At 31.8% G+C, this 24,708-nt stretch overlaps 3 protein-coding genes across 4 annotated transcripts; 1 reads left to right on the top strand and 2 right to left on the bottom strand.

Moving 5' to 3' along the window:
- Positions 1-596: 596 nt before the first annotated feature.
- LOC110703084 (G-type lectin S-receptor-like serine/threonine-protein kinase SD2-5) lies at positions 597-3,068 on the bottom strand. Its single transcript, XM_021880841.1, has one exon. The coding sequence runs from the start codon at positions 3,066-3,068 to the stop codon at positions 597-599; it is 2,472 nt and encodes an 823-aa protein (XP_021736533.1).
- Positions 3,069-5,708: 2,640 nt separating this feature from the next.
- On the top strand, positions 5,709-8,018 carry LOC110703155 (glucan endo-1,3-beta-glucosidase 14-like). Of its 2 annotated transcripts, XM_021880900.1 has the most exons (3): positions 5,709-5,954; positions 6,267-7,288; positions 7,706-8,018. In XM_021880900.1, the coding sequence occupies exons 1-3, from the start codon at positions 5,858-5,860 to the stop codon at positions 7,793-7,795; spliced, it is 1,209 nt and encodes a 402-aa protein (XP_021736592.1). In that variant the 5' UTR covers positions 5,709-5,857; the 3' UTR covers positions 7,796-8,018. The 2 variants fall into 2 exon arrangements, with proteins under 2 accessions (XP_021736592.1, XP_021736591.1); XM_021880899.1 differs by lacking the exon at positions 7,706-8,018 and having other exon boundaries at positions 6,267-7,569.
- Positions 8,019-14,689: 6,671 nt separating this feature from the next.
- Positions 14,690-17,744, bottom strand: LOC110703242 (protein LURP-one-related 12-like). Its single transcript, XM_021881013.1, has 2 exons — positions 17,342-17,744; positions 14,690-15,665 (listed from the first exon to the last, which is right to left on the bottom strand). The coding sequence occupies exons 1-2, from the start codon at positions 17,555-17,557 to the stop codon at positions 15,249-15,251; spliced, it is 633 nt and encodes a 210-aa protein (XP_021736705.1). The 5' UTR covers positions 17,558-17,744; the 3' UTR covers positions 14,690-15,248.
- Positions 17,745-24,708: the final 6,964 nt, after the last annotated feature.

Here is a 24,708-nt window from a genome sequence, read left to right as displayed (position 1 = left end):
TGTTGGACGAATAATTTCTGCTTGAATAAGGACAATATGAAAAATAGACTAGATTTTTGGCGCAAACCCGCTAAGTTATGGCGAAATATTGGCTGGTCGGGAGTAAGCTAAAGTCAAGTGATAAAGTGATTATAATTTTAGTCTTAAAGTTGAATATAAACGTACAATAGTATACTTTGTTCGGTGTAGTTTGATTTCTCAGGAAATACGTACAAAGTATGTTTGGTTGATTATTAAACTGAAATATTATAAGAAAATCTTGTGTTAATGTTCATGGTAATATTTGACCACCCGTCAAAAAATATTAAATTATTAAGAACAATTCATTAAGACCACATATCAAATACTTGACTGGATGTCTAGTGACTAAATTGAATGCAAAGTGAATTCTTTTTTCCGTGAATTTTCAGAAAGCGGAGAATTTTGAGGTTTGAATAATGTTTTCAACACATTTTACAAATGTTACAAGTGCATGGGACAAATGAATTTATTTCATACATTGTAATTAATAATCATCACTTGACATTACAACGTACCAGAAAAGATTACACAAGAATGAGCAAGCAAAATCTATAACAATAACAGCAGTCTTTTGGTTACCTTGGCCCTGAAAGTTGGACTGCAGAAACAGATGAACGACCTGTGGAACTGTAACTAGCACGGCGCCATGACATGATCTGACTTTTAACACCCGAACTCCTTACCAAACCTGTAAAGATCCGCGAGGCTGATTGAGAAGGAATCGGAGGCTGAGGCACAGGGCAAAGTCCTTCAAGCATTTGCACAACTCGAGTCATAGACGGTCTAAGGGACTTATCATCCTGTATGCACCACAGAGCGACTTTTATTGCAGTGTTCACTCTTCCATCTTGCTGATCTTCTACCTTCAGTCTCGGGTCCAAAATCAGATTCATACTCCCTTGTTCCATCATTTTGAAAGCGTATGATGGTAAGTGTGCTTTCTCTTTAACTTCATGGTCTGGATCATAATTCTTCCTACCACCAATTATCTCTAGCAAGACCATACCATAACTATAAACATCGCTTTTTTCAGAAATGCTGCAGTTTGTAATCCATTCAGGCGCTAAGTAACCCCTTGTACCTCTTAATGTAGTAACTATATGACTTTGCTCTTTGTTCATAAGCTTTGCTAAACCAAAATCAGAAACTTTTGCAACAAAATTTTCATCAAGGAGAACGTTTTCAGGCTTAATGTCGCAATGTATAATCTTAACATCACACATATCGTGCAGATAGGCCAAACCTTTGGCTGTCCCTAGAGCAATGTTGAACCTACTCTCCCAATCTAACTTGTTTTTAACTCGATCATTGTTCTTGTTAAAGATCCACCGGTCTAATGATCCATTTTCCATGTACTCGTATACAAGTAGTCTATGATGACTTCCCTCAGCACAGAAGCCCTTAAGCTTTACTAAATGGACATGATGTACATTTCCAATGATGCTAACCTCGGCCCTGAATTCCTTTTTCCCCTGCCCAACACCTTCGAGCTTTTTGACAGCTAATTTAGTCCCCTCATCTAACAGCCCCAAGTAAACAGACCCGAATCCCCCTTGACCAAGCTTCACACTGAAGTTTTTCGTTGCAACATCAAGATCATTATAACTGTAACGAACAGGTACTCCTGTGATATTCTCGAAGAAGTTGTCCTCCTCTAGAGCTTCTCTTGAGGATTCTAACACAAATGATCTACTCTTTTCGCGATAGTACCAGTAACCACATCCTAGGAGACCTGAGACAATCAATATAGTTCCGATAACTATGATAACTATTATGATTGTAGACCTGACATCAAAACCATTTCCTCTTGCAGGAATAAATTCCTTATGGATATAATCGACTTGATTGGAGACCTTAAGGGACAGATAATATCCAGCATCCCCTATACCAGGATGTCGAAGACTGCCTATATTGCCAAACATGAAGCAACTTCTAGTAGCATTCTGATAAAACATTGTAACACAGGAACAGTTCTGAAGGCAAGCAGATTTGCATTCACTAATACTCGATTTCATCTGTGGTTTTGTAAACTCAAGAGCAACATAATCAAACCGTGTTCCTACATCCAAAAGCCGAACTGATGAACTATCTGTAGCATTATCACAAAGGGCTGGAATTCGAGGTTTGCAATCGTTAAAAGATGACAGCATTACAGAACACTGACATAAATTCTCCATAAAACAGGACTTAAAAGGCGAACAAGAAGATGGTGTTGTACATGAACCTGAAGGAATCTTAAAAGACTCAGCAATTTCTGATTTTGCCTTCAGAAGATTGAAAAACTCTATTGTACCAGTTGAGCCTAAAACCGCGGCCCATAATGCATTCGGATCAGACTGCTCTGAGATGTTGAACTGCCAGACTAAACCACCTCTCTGATCATAAAAATTCCAAGAGTTTCCCATCAGTGTTGCAGAAGAGACCTTCCCATCAGGTTTTAAGACAGCTTTTCGCGTATCATTTGACATGATCCAGTAAACTTGTGGAGTTCTATAACCCGCAAACAGAATCAGATCACCAGACTTAAACATAAGATGATAATGCAGGTTTAGTTCATAAGGAAAACTTTTAAGTCTCATATTTTCGGAAAATGATTGGCCTAATACAAGTGTATCAGTAGGGTAATCGAAACTTTTCCAAAGAACAGTTTGATTTTTGCTAAGCAAGACTAAATTTCCATTATCCATCAACTCCATTGCTTGGACTCCTAGGCCAGTTGTATTAGAAGACCAAACAACAGAAGTTGTGTTATGTAAATAAGCATTTCCATTTTTGTCAAGTACAAATTTAGCTGAATTATCAACTAAAACACCTCTATTCGCGGTCCATATATTTGTGGAGCTAAATACATGCATTACTACTAGGACAAAAAATGGTGCATCTACACTAGTATAAAATCCAAAGGAAAATGTGGAGTTTTTTGAGACTAAGAACATTCCATTGAAATTATCCCATTCTTTTTGGGTAGCTTGAAAACCTGGCTTAATTTGATTAACTTGTTGATTGGTTGCACTAATTGTACAGTTAAATGTATGACTAAAATACATGGTAAAAATCAAAGAGAACAAAACATGAAATTTCATACTTCAAAAAACAGAATAGTTAGTTGAATTAGTATATTCTTTTTAGTAAAATAATTGTGATATGCTTATTTTTAAAAAAAGTAAGAAAGAAGGAGAAGAAAAAGAAAACACTTGGAAAATAAATTCTGGAAAATCTTGAGGATTTTCTTATAACGTTCCACCCTTTTTCTATTATGGGAAGTAGAATAGAGCCAAAAGGTGATAGTTTTATTTTGTAATAACAAATAAAGGGTAAATTTCCTCAAGTAGTAAGGGTTATTACTTATTATAGGAAATTAGAATAATTAAAAAGCATTTGTGAAATGATTATGTTATGGAGTGTAGGTGTTTAGCTAGCATGAAGTAACACAAGAAGTAAGCTAGCTTATCGGAGCAACTTGTCCTAGGGATCAGAAGAGTTTATATGAAAGCTTATCAACTCTATTTTAGATTAAAAAAAAATGTTAAACGTAGTCCTAATTATCATAAAGAATAAGCCTATGCTACATGGACTCTTCATTTCACCTTTATACCCGTGTTAGACTTTCGACACTCAGACATGGGTAAGACACTTGGACACTTCATTTTTAGTTCAAAATCATGAATTTTTTTTCCTTCTCAAAATAGCCAAGTTGGACATTTAGACATTCTTCCATGTCAGATTGTCAGGCATGGATATTCGAGTCCAAGTAACATAGGAGTAAAATAGAAGTGTATCTATAATTAGAAATATTAATTTTTACACAGTTGATATGAACAAATCAAATTATCAAAAACTTATTCAAATCATGCTCTGGAGTGTATAGGAACTAATATTTTAACGGAGTATATTTTTCCATGTTATCGAGAGATCTAAGGCTGCACACATATTGGGACTATAAATAATATTACTCACCATCAAAATGGTAAATGATAATGAAATCACATGGTTGAAATGAGTTTCAATATATAATTTTTATCAATAGTAAGGCATGGCATACTTTTAAAATAATACTCGTAGTTTGGATTTTTCATCGATGCCGTACAATCAAATTTCGTGTAATTTCCTCAGAATAGAAGTATAAAATTTAATTCATGATGATTTATCTTCCTAATTAGTAGATCATGTCTCTAAATTTAACCATAGATTTGTTCAATAATGTGCTTCGATTCACTCACTGCATGCTCCACCCTCCAGGAGGTACTAGAACACAATATTAGCCATATGAAAAATAGATAAATATTTTGGAGTAAATTATACTCCTGATAGCTTCCATCTAATAATATTTATCTCCGTATGAAAAGTAAAAATGAGAACTCGAATTTTCTGACCACTTCAAAAATAAAAAAATGAGTCAAACATTTAAGAATATAAGAGCAAGTTTAGCCCCAAGTTTTAAGACTTGGGGTGACATCATCATTTTAAGTCTTAAGACTTATGCTTAAGACTTTTCCCATTTTTCTTCAAAAATCTCAAGCAAGTCTCAAATTGAGTCTTGAAATTTCAAGACTTAACTTAAGACTTGAGATTGGGATCCACTACTCCCACCTCACTTTTATTGTTATTATCCTTTTTTTTTCTTACACTTTTCTACATTTAATATGTCAAATATTTAAGTCTTAGGGCTAAAGTGATAAATTTGTGTAAGTCTTAGTGAGTCTTAACAAGAATTTGATGACATCATTTTCAATGGGGACCATAAAAAATGATGTCACATTCAAGTCTTAAGACTTGGGGCTAAACTTGCTCTTAGGAGTATTTATAACAAAAATTATAATAACAAAGAAATTGATGCACTTATACGAAAAAAAAAAAAAAGAATTTTGATAGAAAATATCAAGGAGTTTTATATTGATCAATAGAAATGACTCTAATAAAGGACCTTTATATTGTCTTCTAAATGGCTTTGTGAGCAAGGGACTAAAAAAAAAAATCAGTTTTAATACATGGAAACTAATAATAAGCTAAGTATATATAAAGGGTAGCAACTTTTCTTGAAAAAGATGAGTTTAAAGGTTTGTTTTTCCTTTCTTTTTTTGTTTGGAAAAAGGAGTATAGAGTACTTTTATTCACCAATTATAATGTGAATTTATTCGCTTTTACTATTCAAAAGTTATTTTAATCGATTAAAACTGCATGTATTTGTATTTATTAATTATTTATTTTTTAAGATGAAGATAACATGTCAATGTTTTGTTAATTTCAATAAATATATTACTCCGTATTATTAACTTTATATATTTATCTTTGTGAGGGGGAATTCAATTTTTTTTTTCTTGAACTTTTATAAGCCACCACATAAACATTGCAAATGCTTCAATATAAAAATTTCACTCTTTGCATACATCTACTGATCTACAACATAGGCGGAATTCAGCAAGTTTGACCTGACATAAATTCTAAAAGTATACCCAAGGAAAGAATAAGAATATAAAAATTCCAAACTTAGAAAGTTTAATTTGGAAATCATGAAAAATGAATATTCATGAAGAGGACATAAACTTAAACCCAAATATGAGTTCACCTTTAATTTGCCTCATTGAAAAGGTATACCTTTGTTACTCTTAATACAAGATTCCAAGTCTCCTTTAACAAATGATCTAAAAAAAATCTTAATTTCTTTCTCTTACTTATGGAATCTTTGTACAAAATATCCATAAGTTCCAACTTCTTAATTGCATTTCATCAAAGAAACCTCTTCTTAGCTCCTATGTTCAATATTATAACTTAGACTTCCTTGATTATTCCCACATGCCTTTAAAACGTTACAAATAAACACTTCTTCTATTTATACATGGAATGGTTTATCAATAGTGTTAATCACAAGCCCTTCAATCAAATGGGGTTCATTTCTTGCTTCCTCTTTTCCCTCGCTTTCTTTTCTCATCATGGTATGTATAGCATTCTTCATTTGCATTTTTGGATCATTAGTTTCGTTTATCAAAGTAGATAACACGGGTAGCCAATTCAATTACATAAATTGATTGAGTATACATTTTAGGTTATTATTTATTTGAGCGGTAATATACATATCACAGCTATAAACTTGGATTTTCTTTAAGATGTCACTTTATGAAAATAGTCTAAACTAGTTTTTGGAATTGGACCAATGAATTACATGCATATGCATGTTTTGCTAGGTTTTTTGTTCTAGCTTAATTATTTTTCAAATACTAACTCATTTTTTTTCTTACTTCTTGCAGCTCTAACGGCAAATGCATTCACTGGAACATACGGTGTAAACTACGGAAGAATAGCCGATAACCTACCACCACCGGAAAGTGTAGTAACCCTCCTCAAAGCCGCGAAAATAAAGAACACAAGAATTTACGACGCTGATCATAGTGTCCTAACCGCGTTTGCAAATAGTGGAATTGAAATAATAGTAGGACTAGGGAACGAATTCTTGAAGGACATAGCCGCAAATGGAGAACGCGCCGTAGATTGGATCAAAGAGAACATAGAACCATTTGTTCCCAAGACTAGAATCGTTGGAATCGCGGTAGGTAACGAAATTTTAGGCAGCACGGGCGGGCAAGACCTATGGGAAGCCTTAGTACCCGCGGTAAAAAACATGTACCTAGCCCTCGAACGCCTTCAACTAGCCAATTCAATACAACTCTCTAGCCCTCACTCGGAGGCCGTGTTTGCCACGTCCTTCCCTCCCTCGTCGGGGGCATTTAGGGAAGAAATTATGCCTTACATGAGACCACTCTTACAATTTTTCTCCCAAGTTGGCTCCCCTTTTTACATAAATGCCTACCCTTTTTTAGCCTACATTAGTGATCCTACACATATTGATGTTAACTATGCCCTATTTAAGAAAAACCCCGGGATTTTCGACACAAAGACGAGACTTCATTATGATAACATGTTCATGGCACAAATCGATGCAGCTTATGCAGCACTAGAGAAGGTAGGGTATACCAAGATGGAGGTGATCGTGTCCGAGACCGGGTGGGCTTCCAAGGGGGATCCGAATGAAGTCGGAGCTACGTTGAAAAATGCTAGGACGTACAATTATAATCTAAAGAAGTTGTTGTACAAGAAGAAAGGAACTCCTTACAAACCTCATACACCTATTAAGGCATATATTTTTGCCTTGTTTAATGAAAATTTGAAGCCTGGACCTACTTCTGAGAGAAACTTTGGGTTGTTTAAGCCTGATGGTAGCGTTGCTTATCATATTGGTTTTACTGGGATTAATTCAGCTCCTTCATTAAAGGTACGATTCGTTATTTTTTATTTTATTTTTTTATCCATTATTCGCGTAATTACAATTGATAAGAGCTTGTTCGTTATTGTTGCTAGTATTGACTATTGAATTTTTACATAGTTTACGTATATAAATTATATAAAAATAATACTACATATCAAATAAATAAATATATAATGATCCACGTATGAAATTTAAAATTGACAATTGTACCAAAATCCGACCTTACTGTATAAAACAACAAATTACACTAATAAATTCAAATAAAATTTGGTACCACAAATAATGTAGTACTTGATTTTTTTACTAGGATCTAATTAATAAATTTCAATTTTTTAGTAAAATGAAATTAAATTGTTTTCTTTGTACATACATATATTACTTTATTGTGAATATAATTAATATTTGAAAAACTTATAAATGCAGGCACTTGGAGCACAAGGGTGGTTTGGATGCTCCTACTTGTTTCTAATTACAATATGCACGGCATCAATACTTTTGAATGTAATCTCCTAATTTTTTGGGGATTTTTTTTTATTATTTATTATTATTTGTGTAGCCTGTTATATATGTGTACATGGAGAACTTTAGAGCTAATGCAATTTTATAAAGTGTGTATGAAATTAATTCTTTGTACAAATATACCAAATTTCATAATTTAATTCTGAACGGCCTGACTAGTGCTGACTTTGATTAAAGAAATTTCTGTGTGTATACCCCTCCCCAACTTCTAAAGAACGTATTGGATTGATCAAAGTAACATTCATCATGAGCCGAGCTAGACTAAAAAAATTTATATACACAAGGGTACAAGGTGTAAAAAAAACTACCCTTAAGTGTACCTACCTCTATGCGTTCCTGGAGGTATATTAGAGGTGTTGGAGCTAAATCGGACTATATCCTAAAAAAATTTCGATTTAGCCATAAATTAAATCAAAGTAAATTTAGGTCGGGCATACATGTATAACCACAAAATCGAGCACGACCACATTATGAGTAGGGAAATCAGGAAATGGCGGCTCGAACCTGGCTGGCTGTTCATGCTCATGCTCAACTCTAATCAAGATACTCTCTTATTACAAAGTTCAATCATCATTCTGTCTTCTCTGTTTCTAATAACTCAATGAATAAACTACCCAAAATTGTCAATTTTTGTTGAAGTGTTTAACTGTGTCTTCTAATATGCCAACTAGTCCAACGAAATTAAGAGAACCGGGCCTATTAGTTGGCAGCCCTATTTTGCTAACATTCTTTCTATTATTGGGCCTATTGGGCCTCTACAAATCCTTACTCCCAAATATAAGTCATCAAACTTTTTAGAATCGGCCCAGTAATATGTGAGATAAATTCGGTATCGACAACAAAAGGATGGTGAGTAGCTTTGTAATATAAACCAAACTTTTGTACGGAGTACAAGTTATACTCGTATCCATTATTGCTTCAAACAAGTTTGGTAATAAAGCATGTTAAACACCATATAAGATCAATTCGTAATGTAGAATGTTATCACCGACTTCTATCATAATAAACATATGATATTATCTCGTAATGCGTATACATCTTTATTTTATATTTCATACACGTTTTGAATTTGCACCTCACAAACAGACTCTAGACTCTAAAGTCCACAACTAATAATTATAACATTTGATTGCTAAATGAGCTCTTCACAAATTAAAGTCTAGAGGTCTCTTCAATTCTCCAACAACCAATTATGCTCGATCAACTTCAAATTTGGTTAAGACTAATCATGGGATTCATGGCCATGTTTGGTCGGCCACATAAAGCAACATATGTACTACTATTTCATAATTTGTGTTGGTTCGTTCACTTAATTAACAACCTTACATAATGCTTTAAATATTGATTAGACTTAAAGAATCATTAACTTTTTCTATTCCAAGTATGCTAACAAAAAAGAAGATCGAGAATGTAATGAAAGATGAACTTTGAGAAAAAGACTCATGGATTTTTACTCTCCACCGGCCTAACATTCCAATGAACCACTTTATTATCGACCAATTGTCTTAAGTATATGTGTGTAACAAAATGAAAGGAATTTGAGGGAAGATTTGACATCAACATTGTTCTTAATCATGTGATTCCTTGAACTAATTAAACTAATCTGTTTTGAAGAAGATCGAATTTGATATTTTTTTAGTACGGAAGGTAAATTATTATGTGCACTCCAAAAGTATCATAGATCATTATTATTGTGCACATGCATATATTGGACTAGTGGAAGATCATATAATAGCCTATTATATACGATTATATACCACGTTATACCAAGTATAATAACAAGTTTTTAGATTATATATTGAGCTATTTGCAATTTTTAATCATTCTAGAAACATTAAATAATATAGTTCAAGAGATGGCCACGTACATAATAGGATATTGGGTTGGTTTAAAGCGCAGCAAATCTTTTCTATAATTATAATTATTAAAATTATCTGATCATATTTTTGTCAAATATGCTCACAACTGAAAGATCGTATATTCTCTTAATTATGATCTCATTAGCATGATTTGGCTTATACGGAGTATTAGTTATATACATGATGATTACAGTGTAATTATTGCTGATTAGCTGATATATTCTAAGAAGAGACATGCAACTAACTATGCAAGGATATTTATGGTGATCTCCAATAACAAACTCAAGGACGCGTCAAAAAAAAAAAAAAAAAAAAAAAAAATCAAGGACATGAAGCTAAATGATAAACTTTTAAAAAAAATTCGAATGTACATAATGACAATAATTCTCGAAATGTTATCATGATTTTTTACATAATAACAAGATTATTTCCATAATCCAATCCGATCCATCAACATACCGACACTCTGATATGTACAAGTGCTAACATAACCATTCTAATAAGACGTGTTCTCTTCACTTGATATATATTGAAATTAAATTATTTTGCTAAATTAAAATTATAGTTTAAAAAAAAATCAAAATCCATCACGTCAAATAAAGGTTCAGAATCATCTAGTTTATTAAAATAAAGTTCATTTATGTATAATTAAAAATGTAATTAAGATATGTTTAAATATTCAAATTTAGCCCTAGGCCATCAGGCCCAGGTAGTTCATGCATGGGACCGAAACACATGCATAAAGAAAGAGGAGGTGGGAAGACGACTCACACTTTGATTTAATAATTTTAATGATATGATGTTGATATGTTTGATGTTGTTGTTATTGAGGAAGACTGTACGATGAGTGGTGGTGGTACCCTAAATATTGATCAAGACATTAGACATGCATATAAATGGTGAAAATTAAACGTGAAAGAATATGAATGAAGGGATAAGTGGTGATTGAATTTGAAAAGTCCAAGTTTTTAGATCGTAAATTAACCTACACAGTGCCTTCACAACTATATTTTGCCCAACACGTCCTTAGATAGTAGATACAGATCAGAATATCTCTTGTTTTGAAGCTAAGTCTTTGACGTAGTTAAATTGAATTATTCATTTTCATTAGTAATTTTTTTTTAAATCACCTATATTGACTTTGTTAAAATATTACATATGTTAGTCACTTGCTTTGTTAGTATTCTAATTAGCATATATATTATATTTTTGGTATAAGTAACAATTCTATCGTTACTTTTGCATGTCACAATAGCTAATATAGATAGATGGTGGGGAACTCACCTTATGACTGTGTTCAGTTCAATTATCATAATCTTTTACTTATGAGCGAGGAAGTACATAATGTATACACTCCTCTCGCTAAGCTACTCTCAAGTATTGAACTGACTTAATATAGCTAGACCGACTAACATATGAAAAACGTTAATTTAGTAGGATCTTTGTCCTCGAAATAACGAAGTATAAGCGCAAAGATAATGTACAAAATGGATCAAGGGTTTGAATTTTCGCCGGGACCAGATGCACAAGTCCTCCTTAGCCGAAAGTAGGTTTGAAGTGGAAAGATTGCTTAACCCAAATTGTCTAACAAGTGTATTTTTTTTTTTGCTTAATTATTAAAAACAAAATTTCTTTGTAGTACTCGTACTAAACTATTACTACAAAAGCATTAACATACACGCCGCAAATGACCATTAGTAGTCATACTAGTTAACCGTATATGATAAAGTTTGGGTTAATATAGTTAATTACTTTATCAATGTGATCCGATGATCTACAAAAGCACCAAGTATATCTTTGTAGATATTGACTAACAACACCAATACAAATAAACAAGCTATAATAAAAGTAAACTAAAGTTAATAATCCTAAAAGAACAATCTATAAAGTTGTAACCTCTTGTTGTGTATGGACTACGGAGTAAAACTTTAAGAGAACAAAGATTTCTAGCTTCTTGTGGAGTTGTGGACTTGGACATGGAGATTTATGTCAAACATTGCTAACCAATCCTAACGGTTGATATTGACGATTTATACATATGAAAAATGTTTAAATCCAAACTAATTTCGTCTATCTATTTGGATTTTTATATATCATATTACCATTCACGTAGGATTAGTGTAGAGATTCATTTTTAAAATTTATACAGTACCATTCAAAATATTGTTATTGTCTGCTGGTGTTAAAAATTTTAGCTAAATTATTATATCCTCTAATGGTGTCTATCTTTTTGTTGTTGTTACGTTGTTGCCAGAAGATGCCAGTTGTTAACATAATTGGCTACATATAGATAGGATGTGGACTGCGTTAGAACAATTGAACATAAAAGAAGCTCGAGAGCATGAAGCTGCAAACTAAAAGGTGACATCTTTGTCAATTGTCATATTAGTGAGATGCACTAAACTTTCATGTCATTGTAAATGTAAAGCCCACATATGGAGAATGAAGTGGATAATAATAATTTTCAGTAAAGAGAGGACCTCCATGCTTTGAACCTCATATAGGGCCCTAGGGGCCGGCTTGACCCCCGGCTCTGGCTTATCTTTTATGTACATGTTAATAAAACTTATACGGAATAGATAGATTACTTTATTTAGTACTTTGTATAAATTAATTAATTTCACTTTAATCACCCTAAAAAAATCAAGCACTGTTATTAGTGTTATAATTATACGGAGTAGCACTTTTTGATTAACTAATAACAAAAATAAAGCTTGAGTAATTTTTTTTATTGCTTTGAGCATGCATGATGCATGCCCTAATTTCACTTGCATGTCCAAAACTTTGAGGCCTACCACAAAGTCATTATTGAATAAAAAGGTTAATCAATAATCAATTAGTATCAAACTAAATACTTTTCCATGTACACGACTTAATACTTAGTTAATTAACATGCACAAACCTAAAGATGATTAAAAAAAAATGACTGCTTTTTCTATTCAGATTTGGAAATCGATACGTACATATCTATTATTTATTTTTGAAAAGTACTTAAATGATTATTAACATTTACCATACCTTCATCCATTTGATCAAAATGCCTAATTAATCAATAATTATCTTATGGGTGGATGTTAGCTAGCTAGTATAATTCAGTCGTAACTTGTAAGCACTAAAATTGCGTCATCCATATTTTTATTTATTTGGCCTTTTAATAGTTTTCCCTAATAAAACTCTCTTTAAATTAAAGTGCAAGTGTGAAGAGAAGACTATCTTTACTCAAATATTTATGAGATTTGAGGGGGGGGTGGTTTGAGATTTTGAAAATTAGATGATACACCCGGGTGCACCATGCTCATAGTGCACCCGGGTAAACAAAAAAAGGCGGAAAGAACATATAGTGTTTGATAAAGAACATACCAATGTTTGGCAAAGAACATACTTTTAATATGTTCTTTGAGTGTGATCAGTGTGTACTTTGAGTAAAATTATATGTTCTTTACATTATAACTTATGTTATTTAACATATGTTGATAAACATATATGTTTTTTGGGGTTTAATAATACAAAGTATGTTCTTTGAATTTGGCGTGTATGTTCTTTAAGGTCGTAGTGACGCCCAAATTCTATTTTTATTATCATATGTCATATTTAAATTACTTTTATTATCGTACATTCTTTGAGTTTGATTAGTGTGTTATTTAGGTATTAACTATATGTACTTTACAATATAAATTATGTTCTTTTAACATATGGTATTTTGAAATTTGATATTGAATCTTAAATTATTTTTAATTGAAAATAATATTAGGGTAAAAAAAAACTAAATTATTAAGGGAAGTTGAATTTTTTTTGGAGAGATAGAAAACTATTTTTTGGAAAAATGATATCTTTGGTAAGGATTTTTTAAGAGGTGATCAACATTGGCATGACTCGCATCCCGACCCGATCCGGCCCGAAATAGGGTGGGTTTGGGCAAACCTAAAAATGCATTTTTAGTTAAAACTCAAATCGGGTTAGAAAAAAGCCCGAAAACCCGCTACTTTTCTACGGGTTTGGGCACGATAAATTATGATATGGCCCGGCCCTATTAGATTTTTTATCACCTCTAAATTTTTTCCGTTAATAATGTGTAATTTTTCAGAAAATTTAATTAAGTTTTTATCTCGTTCTTTTAATTATATCTTTATGTTCTTTGGTAATGCATGTTTTTGTCAAATACAAACATGTTCTTTATTAAATACATGTATGTTCTTTATGAAACACAGGATGTTCTTTCCGCCTTTTTTTATTTATCCGGGTGTATGATGAGCACTGTACACCCGTGTGTATAAACCACGGATTATGAGATTTCACTATTTGCAATATTTTTGTTAACTTACAATGTTTACGCTTCCTCTCTTTAAGCTTATGACAAAACCAAAAATGGTTTTTTTTTTTGGTGTTCCACCCGTTTCACCCCTTTGGGCTAATCCGGATTCGGGGATCAGTTCTGGGTGGTTAGGTTCCAGTCCCCTCCAGCTATTGTTGTTGCGGGGGATCGAACACGAGTCCTCCCTACCAAGTGTAGTCCCAATCACCACTACACCAACAACCAATTGGTAAAACCAAAATATGGTAATTTACTAATTTATGTCACGGTTGACAACATTAATTATACTACCTCTGTTACATACTATTTAGAACAATTAGATATTTTCTACTCACATCTTATGTGAAATTGTTTCAAATAATATGAAACAAAGGTAGTAATAACAATGTAATAAAAAGGTAATAAGTTTTATACCATTTTGATTATGTGTAATAGATTGTGTTGTTAATTTGATGAATTTTGTTTAATTGTCTTAACTATACTTAGTAAATTTTAAGTGAGGGCAGAAAAGTAATTGCACAAAAAATACCATAAAAATTAAATCTTTACTTTTTTTTGTTGAGGAAGTATAAATTTTTACTTTGTTGCACAAGATGTGTGATTTCTGATTTTAAAATTTGTTGCACAAAATAAGAAATGGAGGTAGTAACTAAAATTCGATCACAATATTTAAATTGGCCTTAAATAAAATACTCCGAGTCACCAAAGGAATAGGAATTGTGAACATTCTTAAACCGCTTGAGATTACATCAACAATACCGACGATGATCAAAATCATCAAATCAAAAACAGGAAAGATCAACAAAAATCCAACCAACCTTGAAATAGACAGATCAACTTTTTTTTTTTTTTTTTTTGGAGGGATAAATCTTTAAAAAGGTAGTTTAGCATTATTTTTCTTTCTTTCTTTTTTTTTTTTTTTTTTTTTTTTTTTGAGTAATTTGCGAATTTATAATTTACATCAAAAATATCTCAAACACAAAGACAGCAACAAATGGACCACCTAATCGATAACCAGATTACACGTTGTCATAAGGCCCACATTAAGGAAAAAAAAAACTACCATAGCCCAAAATTTGAAAAAAAAAAAAAAAAAAAAAAAACTAAAAGAGAAGAAGAAATTGAAAAAAAAAAAACATGGGCCCGTTCGGGCCAGAGTCGATGACAAATGAGCTTCTCACGTTATTAGATGGTCTAGTAACCGGAGATTTACGATTAAATGTCCGTTTCTCACATTTTAAACAAACTAGACGATCCAATAACTAGAGACATATTATTACACGGAGTCATTACCGCTACCATTGGAACCATCCGATTCGGAACTAGAAATGGCATCGACTAGCCCTTCGGAATTAATCTGGTCCAACACCAACACAAGGCCCATAGCAAAGGCGGCATCAAAACCGGGCTTTACAAGTAACGAAAAGACGTCTTTACCCAACACCACGTTAGATGAAGTGTCCACTTTTCTTCGTATTTCGGCCATAACTTCCCTAGTTGTAGCATCATATATGGTACAACTTCTTTGTATAAATGAACCGTCTATTAAATACTCTTCCCCTGGATTTTGGTACCCTTCTACGGTCACTCCTGACCGTCCGATTATCGATGATCTTTTCACACTAAATATTGGCTTTGATCCTTCGGTTCTTTCTCCGGTGTAACCTTCCCATCTATTGTGCAAGCTTGGTCTCTGTGATTAATTAATAAGGCTTTAATTAAGGTTTCACCGAAATTAATTAACTACACATTAAAGAATAAATCAACATGCTAAGCTACTACATAAGTACTCAAAGTAATCAAATCGACCGACATCATTACATAAAAAATACTTGTATCGTACGAAAATTGAATTGGTCAATGCCTCACAACTTGTAATTCATTTGGTCAATGCAAGTAGTAGTAATTAGTCCAATTCAACTTGTAATTCATTTTCATAGCTTAGTGATTCGTGAAACTTTTCAAAATGTACTCATAACTTACTAGTATAATACTACCTCCGTTGTTTTTTTTTTTTTTTTTTTGGCATTTTTGAAATATTTTATATCTCTAAAATAGTATTTCAAAATTACACCTAAAAAAAATCGGAGGTAGTATACTATTTTCAAGCATAAATTATACTCCGTACAAAGTAACCTAACTATACTGGTCTTTGAGGACGTGTTTGGTATGTAAAAATGCGAGTTAAAAGAGTAGACAATGGCCTAGGATGGGGATTGATACTACAATCGAACTTAAATCAAAATGCTCATTATTAAATTATTCCTATTATGGAATAAATCCCTAGTTTTGTACTACATAAATGCATAGTTTTTCTTAATCATGCGCACTTGCTTTCTAAAAGTGTTATATTGAGTTTGAAACTTTTTATGCTTTTAACACTTATGAAAGTTTCAATAATTGCTTTATTTTGTCCAATAATACTAGTATTAGTATGTACTTGAGAGTGAAAGATTGATATACACTAAATTTTGATGAAACATCAAACACTACTAGTAGTACTCCATAACTATTACGGACTAACATCATATAATGATATAACCCGTGATTTATAAATTTAGGTACGGAGTATATTCAAAGTAATAACTTCTGAACCGCATATATCAAAACCGGAAATATAAATCGACAAATTGATAATGAATAATGTTCCTAATTTCAAATTTTTCCTAAGATCCAAATAGAACATCATACTAAAAGACGAACCAAAAATGATCATAACTTGACTATACTAAAATTGAGGCTGGAAAAAAATAGGATTTGGAATATTCATTATTTGTGTGGATAGGCTGAAGATAAATTATATCAAAATTATTAAAACCAGGCATATTTCTAAATTCTAATACATCATTATTTAAAACTGGTACCACAATAAAAGTAGAGGTACAAATTCTTGAAACATCTAGATCTTAATTTGTACTTTGTACTATTCTAACTCACGAGTTGACTCTGATCTAATTGAACGAGTCACAACTAAATTATTCAAAGAATCAAGAATCTAATTGATACCCATTAACCCAAACCACAATTTGGAACTACCCTTTTCTTTAATTTTTATAAAGTCAAAATAAAAACCGTCAAAATAAAGATAATCACAAGTACTTAACCCACTAACTCAACTCAATATTCATCATAAATTTTTTTTAAAAAAATAATGGTTAAATAGTCTTAATACATTCAGGGGTGGATCTTTGTTGAAGGCGGGTAGGTAACCAACCCCCGAACTTTATTTTGAGTTATTAGATATGGTATAAAAATTTGTTGTTTAAAACAAATTTGGTACTACGTAGTAAATAAAATATTGTATAAGTAAAGTTACGATATGATGATATGATTAAATATACGAAGAATGAGTAAATATAAAAAACAAACCTTACGACGAACGGTGAGAAGGCAATGACCGGAGGCATCCATAAGAACGATTTCATCTTGATCACGCCAATCGGGACCATACGAGTCGACTCGAAAGACGAGATCACCGTGGTTATCATAGACCGTAAAACCATCACCCGTAAAGAATAGAGATGTTTTACAAACAGTGAAATGTGTTTCTTCCTTAGAAATAAAACCACTTTCTCCCACCTTCATTGTTGTTGTTTTGAAATTTCTTCGTCGAATAAACTCCGTTTTGAAATAATAAACTCGAGAATGAAAATACGGGATATTAAAGTCTACACCAAGGACGCGGGATGATGAATGGTGTAATATCTGAGGGGGGCCAAAGGTTGATACGTTAGTAAATGAGAATGTGTGATGAGAAATGTACAAGTGCAAAGAAAGATAGTTGCTCATATAAATACCAACAAATTTGGAGGACCCCGCTAAAATAGGGACTTTTGCTTTACGTCAATTTAAAGAAAAATAAATTAAAAGCGAGTTAAATAATTTATTATTTTTTTAAAAAATAAAATAAAATAAAATAATTGTAATACGCAGAGTTATTTGAGAATTGGAGACAACTATGCAAAAGTAGGATTCTTTTCGTTATTGGCTGAATCGACTATACTTAACTCGTTAATTCAAACATCAAATATCTTCCCATTCAAACTTGTTCATTCTTCTTTGCTCATTCCTCACACTTTCACTAAAGAATGTAAAGATGGATTGGATTGTTCATGGGATTATGGGAGCATGTCTAATAGTACACACTAATGACCGTATCTTCTATTAACGTTTATCACGACACGTAAATTTATTATATGATACGAGTAAATTAAATGACGTCCACGCAATACACGGTTTATTTGTATTTTTTTAAAATAAATATTTTTTGTATTTATGTGATAAAATTTATTATTTAAATATATTAATTTTAAAATAAATGGTGAATTTCTTCTCATTCATTATATATTTTAATAAAATTTTAAATTTCAAAAGATAATATTTTATATTTAATTTATAATAATACACACGAATGATCGGATCTTGTATTAACGTTTATCACGACACATAGTTTTATTGATAAATTTTTTGATATAATAAAGAAAAGGCTAATGTATATTTATTTTAATCAAAAAGGGATACATTAACAATTTTATCATTGAGGATTTTATGAGGTGTAGAATATTTTATTTTTCATATAATATGATACAAAGTGTGTGTGGAGGAATCAAAAACATTTGTGTATGTGTATGTTAGACTAGAGAATACCCTTTTTTATTTTATTTTTTTTATCGTTGCTTTTTAATTAACAATACTCCACTATAAATATAGAATTGTGAACTAGATTTTTTTTTTTTTCCTAATCATATACTTGTACTACTTAATATACGGAGCGAGTATCAAAGAATATATAGAACTAGATTTAAGGAGAATACTCACTCTTTTTATACACCTTTCAACAATATCATGATTTAAGAAGTATTTTCTAAAGATTTGTAACCAGAAGAAATTAAAATGAAAATTTAGAAACATTTTCAAGTAAATTATGTATATTTTATAAGAAGTATATCTTTTATTTTGAAAGGAAAAAGGAGTGTGATACTAACTTTATGTTTAATGCTTATTCTTCACCTCATCTAATAAACTTAATACTTTAATTAGCATGCAAACCTTATTTTATAAACTTAATTAATACTTTGCAAAAAAAGAAAATTTGATTAGTCTATTTTACGATTTTACTGTTAGTTCACCTACCAGCTAGCAAAAATTGATGTACAAGGATTGTCTAATTTAATAGCATGCATGCACTTTATGAAAATTTCAAAAACTTATATGAAGTGTAAAAAAACTTATATTTAAATTCAAAACTGGGGATCTTCAAAACATATATGAATATATTCAAGGCCTGTTCTTTTCAGCTTAAGTTTAATTTAATTTAGTTCTTAATTTTTTTTCTCTCATAAAATATTCAGTTCAGTTCAGTTTAAGTTCTTAATTTCCTTCTCTCATAAAATATTCAGTTCGGTTCAGTTGTTCAGTTTAGTTCAGCTCCAATCAGTTCAGTTCAGCTCGATCCAGCAAATTAGAACAGTCCCTTGGTACATATATTCTTTCTCTAATTTTGATAGGAAACTTATTTTGATGACACACTAAAATTGGTTTTAGCAAATCTCTATGCTCACACGACAATGGGTGTGTCAAAATCAATAAACAACCTTTGGGGTGCTAAAATCATTTCACAATAATAATAATAAAAAATTGTTATTCCTACCTTAGAAATTAGAACACATATACATTGTCCCTTAAGATGATCTTTATTCCTTCAAGTAGGCCTTATTTTTTTTCATTTTATTCCTTAAGTCGATAATCACATGTAGTTCATGAAATGAAGTAATGAACTATACTTGTTGGAATAAATAGGACAATTTTGTTCATAAAATCTTTCAGTTGGTGTTTTATTTAAATTAAAGATTAATAGTTGAGCTTTTTTTTTTAATAAAAAAAAAAAAACATTACTAAATTTTTTAAAGCTAAGGTCTGCTTACCTTTATTTGTTTTTAATTGACAAGCTTTTTTTTAACAATATCAATTCATTAAATTTAATTGACACGGTTATTAATATGTGCTTTCTAGTTTAATAAAAGCATAATCACATGAAATCTTGTTAGATTTATCTCTGTATAAATTTTGTCAACTTTTCTAAAAAATTTCTTATTGAAGCAGTCCGACTTGTGTGTGCTCGGCCATACTGCGTGACCAATTATAAAAGAACAAAGTAACCCCTATATGCTGACTATGTAATCCCTATAACACTGATGACTGAATAATAAGGGTCTGCTCTGATTTACTAAACTAAACTGGACTGTTTATAAGATAAGAAAATTAGAAACCGAATTGAGCTAAACTGAACTGAAATTAAGCTGAAGAGAACACGTCCTAAGCTCCTAACCCTATAACACTAACTCAGTAACCCCTTTAACGCAAACTAAATAGCCCCAATTACACTAACGAAGTAGCCCCTACAATGGTTGGGCACATCATGTGACCAGCCACATATAAGAACTTGCGTATTGATATACTAGTAGAATTATTAAATTGACAAATGTGTTAATGGAAACATAACAGCTACAAATAAAAGAACGGAAAAAGCATAACATTATATTTATTAATTTTTATAAGCAATCTAAATAAACTCCTCGATTAGAGTGATTTCCATTGATCAATATTTATAGGGTTACAATGAGAAACCTAATCATATTAGGTAACATAAGATATGTACAGATATCAAAGATAATCTTATACAAAATATATTCTAAACCTAAGATGAGAATATTCTATGGATATTCTCTATCACACCCCCGCAGTCGGAGCGGGAGAAAATCGGATGCTCAGACTGGATTTGAATCACGCATCGAGCGGTAAGGATAGTATGGTAACCCTGATCAAAAGGGAAGTAGTAGACATGTGCCGGTGATGACGTTGGGAAGCAACAGATACGACCTACATAGAGTAGAGATAAGCACTGCTAGGTCGGATGAGAAGGAGAAGAGCCGCACACAGACTTGGGCTAAGTTGCAGATCTAGAGAAGAAGAAGAAGAAGCTAAGGGATCAAACCATCATCGGAGAGAAGACACTACACTACTATGTGAAATCAATTTAAACTTTTGATTGAGTTGGTCCTTTAACAAAATAAATAAGAATACTAGCTTGAACTAAGCTTAATGAGTAATGACTAATGTCATCACAAAATGCATAAAATAAATTGACATAAAATTTGAATAAATATAGATTTATGACAAAATGACAGCACTCTAAATTCAACGAAAAAGCAAGTTGCTATGCACTTGCTATTCCATGCGAAAAATCAAGTATATCACTACATGCAACTTACCTAAGTTCGTATATAAAAGTCAGAAATATAATACGAATTAGAAATTTTGAAGTTTATTTTCACTTTAAAATGTCAAGATTCAACAAATCCAACACCCACTAGTACTAACTATTGAAAAAATTCATTACCATAAACTTGTTTCAATTTGCCAAGTAGGAAAATCGCACCGTATCATCTATCTATCTATTTCATGGAATTGTTTTTTTTTTTTTTCATGGAATTGTTATATGAATGTAAACATTCTCAAGAAATTCTAATCATTTTAAGGTACACCACTCACTATAGAAGGAAAAAAAATGTTAGAATATGTTTTCAATCAGATTGTCTTTTCGAGTGACCCAATTACTCAACCTAATCATCATATCAGCCAATTTTGTATTTCCATGGGTATATTCCTTTTGTTTTATTGAATTATATATGCATACATAACTCTCTATTTCAATTTAAAATCTTTAGTTAGTTTTCTTTGGAAGAAAATCGATAATTAATATCTCCATGTCTTATACTTTCTCCGTTTTTTTTTAGTTGACACGTTTCTTTAGTCACGTTTGTCAATGCATAAATTCAAACATTAATATTTTGAAAATATACATTGTGACGAATTTAACAAAATCCCAATTGATTATATTTTTCTTCATATGTAAATCACAAAACATGCATGATCAAAGGGAGGTACGTGAATAATGCTAAAGTCATAACGTATTAACTAATAAAAAAATGGAGGTAGTATTTCATTAGTAAGTCACGCGCTCACGCATTATATATATGAAGTATATCACTATTGCTCTTATTTGTTGATTTTGCATATGATAAAACATAGTCAATTTCAATATTACATTAAATAATAGAGTACTTTGTATGTCTCAATTATATATCTTGCGCAATAAGGACATGCATGCATCATAATTTTTAAAAGGAAATGACCAAGCTAAGCAAGATTATATTCTGCAAGAAGATTTAATTTGACCACTTAATTATGCATTCTTTCTTATTATTTAATTTGCTAAGCTTTTCATACAAATTATTCTCTAAAGCATAAAAAAAATGTGTACTATATAATTCATGTACCTCGTATCATCTAGGCATAAATATGCATGAAAATCATGATAAAATAAATAATTAATTTCAAATGAATGATTAATTATACGTACTCTAAAGTATACGTGCAGATGCTGAGAAAGACTCAATAAATCAAAGTTATTGGTGGGCCTGACTATCTTGCATGGTACACAATAAGCTGTGGGTTTGAATTGGACACTTGGAAAGTTTGTTTTACAATTATTTTGGTCATTGATTGTTTCTTTTATCAGGAAAAAAAATGGAAATTTTAATATATAATAATAATAATAATAATAATAATAATATACGGAGTATTTATTTTAGAATGTGGTGATGAAAAATCTATTTCCCAATTTTGTTCTAATGTACCAAGCTAAGTTTGGTGCTTTGTTCTATGGCAAGGATTGTATTTTCCAATTTTGAGTTAGGGTCTGTTCTCATAAACTGAACTGAGCTAAACTGAGCTGAACTATTAACTGAACTGAGCTGAAATGAATATTTTATAATTAAGAGAAGGAAATTAAGAGCTGAACTGAACTGAAAATAAACGTATGAGAACAACCGAACAGGCCCTTAGGGGGTTCAATTCCCACTAGACATTTTGTGGGTGGGGATTCCTTATCCTCCCCACCCTCACTTTAAAGTGTCTGATCCTCAATTATCGGTCTAAAAAAATTATAAGGGTTAAAGTACGATTAGGGTCTTTTTCCATGCCTTTTAAAAAATTGTTCTAATGTCCTTCATATAAAGTACAATAGGCTAATTATGAATTGGTTTGATTTTCCTCTTTAATAGCCTAATAGGGTTCATTTTAAGGATATTTGAGCAAGATTGAATACTCTCTTTGTAGATTTTTTTTTCGACAAGATATTCTGTCTTTGTAGTTTAAAGTTGTGGTTTCTACTTTCTAGTTGACCATCCAAAGATTTAATTTTTCAACATTTGATGATATTATTTGTATATCTTCTAGAGTTGTTGACTATTACAGAGTAGAAGGTTTTATTTTTGGAAAAATTAACATGAATATTATGACCTTTTGACTTTGTCCGATACGCCATAAATAAAATCACTTTTTTGATAATCCTCAAATAAAATGACTTTTGCACGTGATCATTCAAAAATAGGATAATTAATCGGTAACTTGTTTAACAGGTTAAGAACGGACACATGTCTCATTATGATTGGGTATATTTTTTTATTTCAATTTTAACATATTTCTTTTTTAAAAAATTTAATTTATATAAAAAAAATTAATTAAAAAAATCCTTCCCCTCCAAAATTCGGCAGCAACTTTGCAACCCACCAGCCACTGTTCCACCGATCACCAACAACAATCGCACACAGTCAGTAGCTCGCAGCCTCCACTTTCAGCAATCAGCTCGCACACAAAAACCAAAACAATCGCACACAATCACCAACTGCTCTTGAGTTGCCCACCTTCACCTTCATCGTTCCACCTTTACCAACAACAATCGCACACAACCAAACCGCACCAACGGAGCAGCTCGCAACCCAAACCCACTACCTCTCCTTTTCCATCGCAGCCCAATTAAACCCGTCATCTTTCTCTCCTTTGCATCACAGACCCGCGCAATAGGCCACTGCCCAAACTAAACAAAGGTCATATTATTTGTTTAAATCAAGCATAACTGATAAACGTGTCTAGGCTACACCCGTCACAATTGTCCACTTTATTCTATTAAAGGACCAACTCAACCAAAAACTTAAGCTGATGGTTGAGGCCCAAAAATCTGTTTTATAAACTATCACTCCCTCTCACATAAAAGGCCCTTTGGGCTTGAAATGTGGATGCAACACAGGACCACTTATACCTGGTGCGAATTAATTCCACTTTGAAGGAGGGGCGGATGAGATTCGAACCCGTGACCTTTGTGTCACACTGGCTCCGATAGCATGACAAATTAAAGAGAATATCATATTCAATCAAGGAGATTTACCTTAAAATCATATGGAAATGAGAGAAATAGCTCCTTAGCCTTATAAAATGGACACACCTTTATCTTTTCTTTAATATACGATACACATCTCATCTTCACTTTTATATTCTTTCAATATGAGACAATACTTTCATTCACATATGATGGGCTCAACACTCGGTTTCATATGTGAGTTGTCCATAATATTGGCTCAAATTACAACCCAACCCAAACTTGGCTGTGATACGTTGATAGTAGTACTTATAGCATTAAAACAATATATGTTATCTTTTGTCAAAAAAAAAAGGTTCTTTGATGGAATTTCAAAAAATTGAAGAAGATACTTGCACTAGAACGTGGGGTGTGAATAAAGATTTGCAAATCATCAACTATTCATTACACAATCACCTTAAAAAATGTTCCATCTTTTGGAGGAAAAAAAAAATGTCACCGAATTTAAGAATCTTAC

Source organism: Chenopodium quinoa, unplaced genomic scaffold, assembly GCF_001683475.1.
Source record: "Chenopodium quinoa cultivar QQ74 unplaced genomic scaffold, ASM168347v1, whole genome shotgun sequence".
NCBI lineage: Eukaryota > Viridiplantae > Streptophyta > Magnoliopsida > Caryophyllales > Amaranthaceae > Chenopodium > Chenopodium quinoa.
Note: the sequence above shows the minus strand (reverse complement) of the source record. Positions and strands in the feature narration are given on the sequence as shown.

Excerpts from the sequence above, each read along its gene's own strand:
- LOC110703084 (XM_021880841.1), bottom strand. The coding sequence starts at position 3,068 with ATGTATTTTAGTCATACATTTAACTGTACAATTAGTGCAACCAATCAA.
- LOC110703155 (XM_021880899.1), top strand. The coding sequence starts at position 5,858 with ATGGAATGGTTTATCAATAGTGTTAATCACAAGCCCTTCAATCAAATG. Across the intron at positions 5,955-6,266 it reads CGCTTTCTTTTCTCATCATG|CTCTAACGGCAAATGCATTC; the intron begins GTATGTATAGCA and ends TACTTCTTGCAG.
- LOC110703242 (XM_021881013.1), bottom strand. The coding sequence starts at position 17,557 with ATGAAGGTGGGAGAAAGTGGTTTTATTTCTAAGGAAGAAACACATTTC. Across the intron at positions 15,666-17,341 it reads TTCTCACCGTTCGTCGTAAG|AGACCAAGCTTGCACAATAG; the intron begins GTTTGTTTTTTA and ends AATTAATCACAG.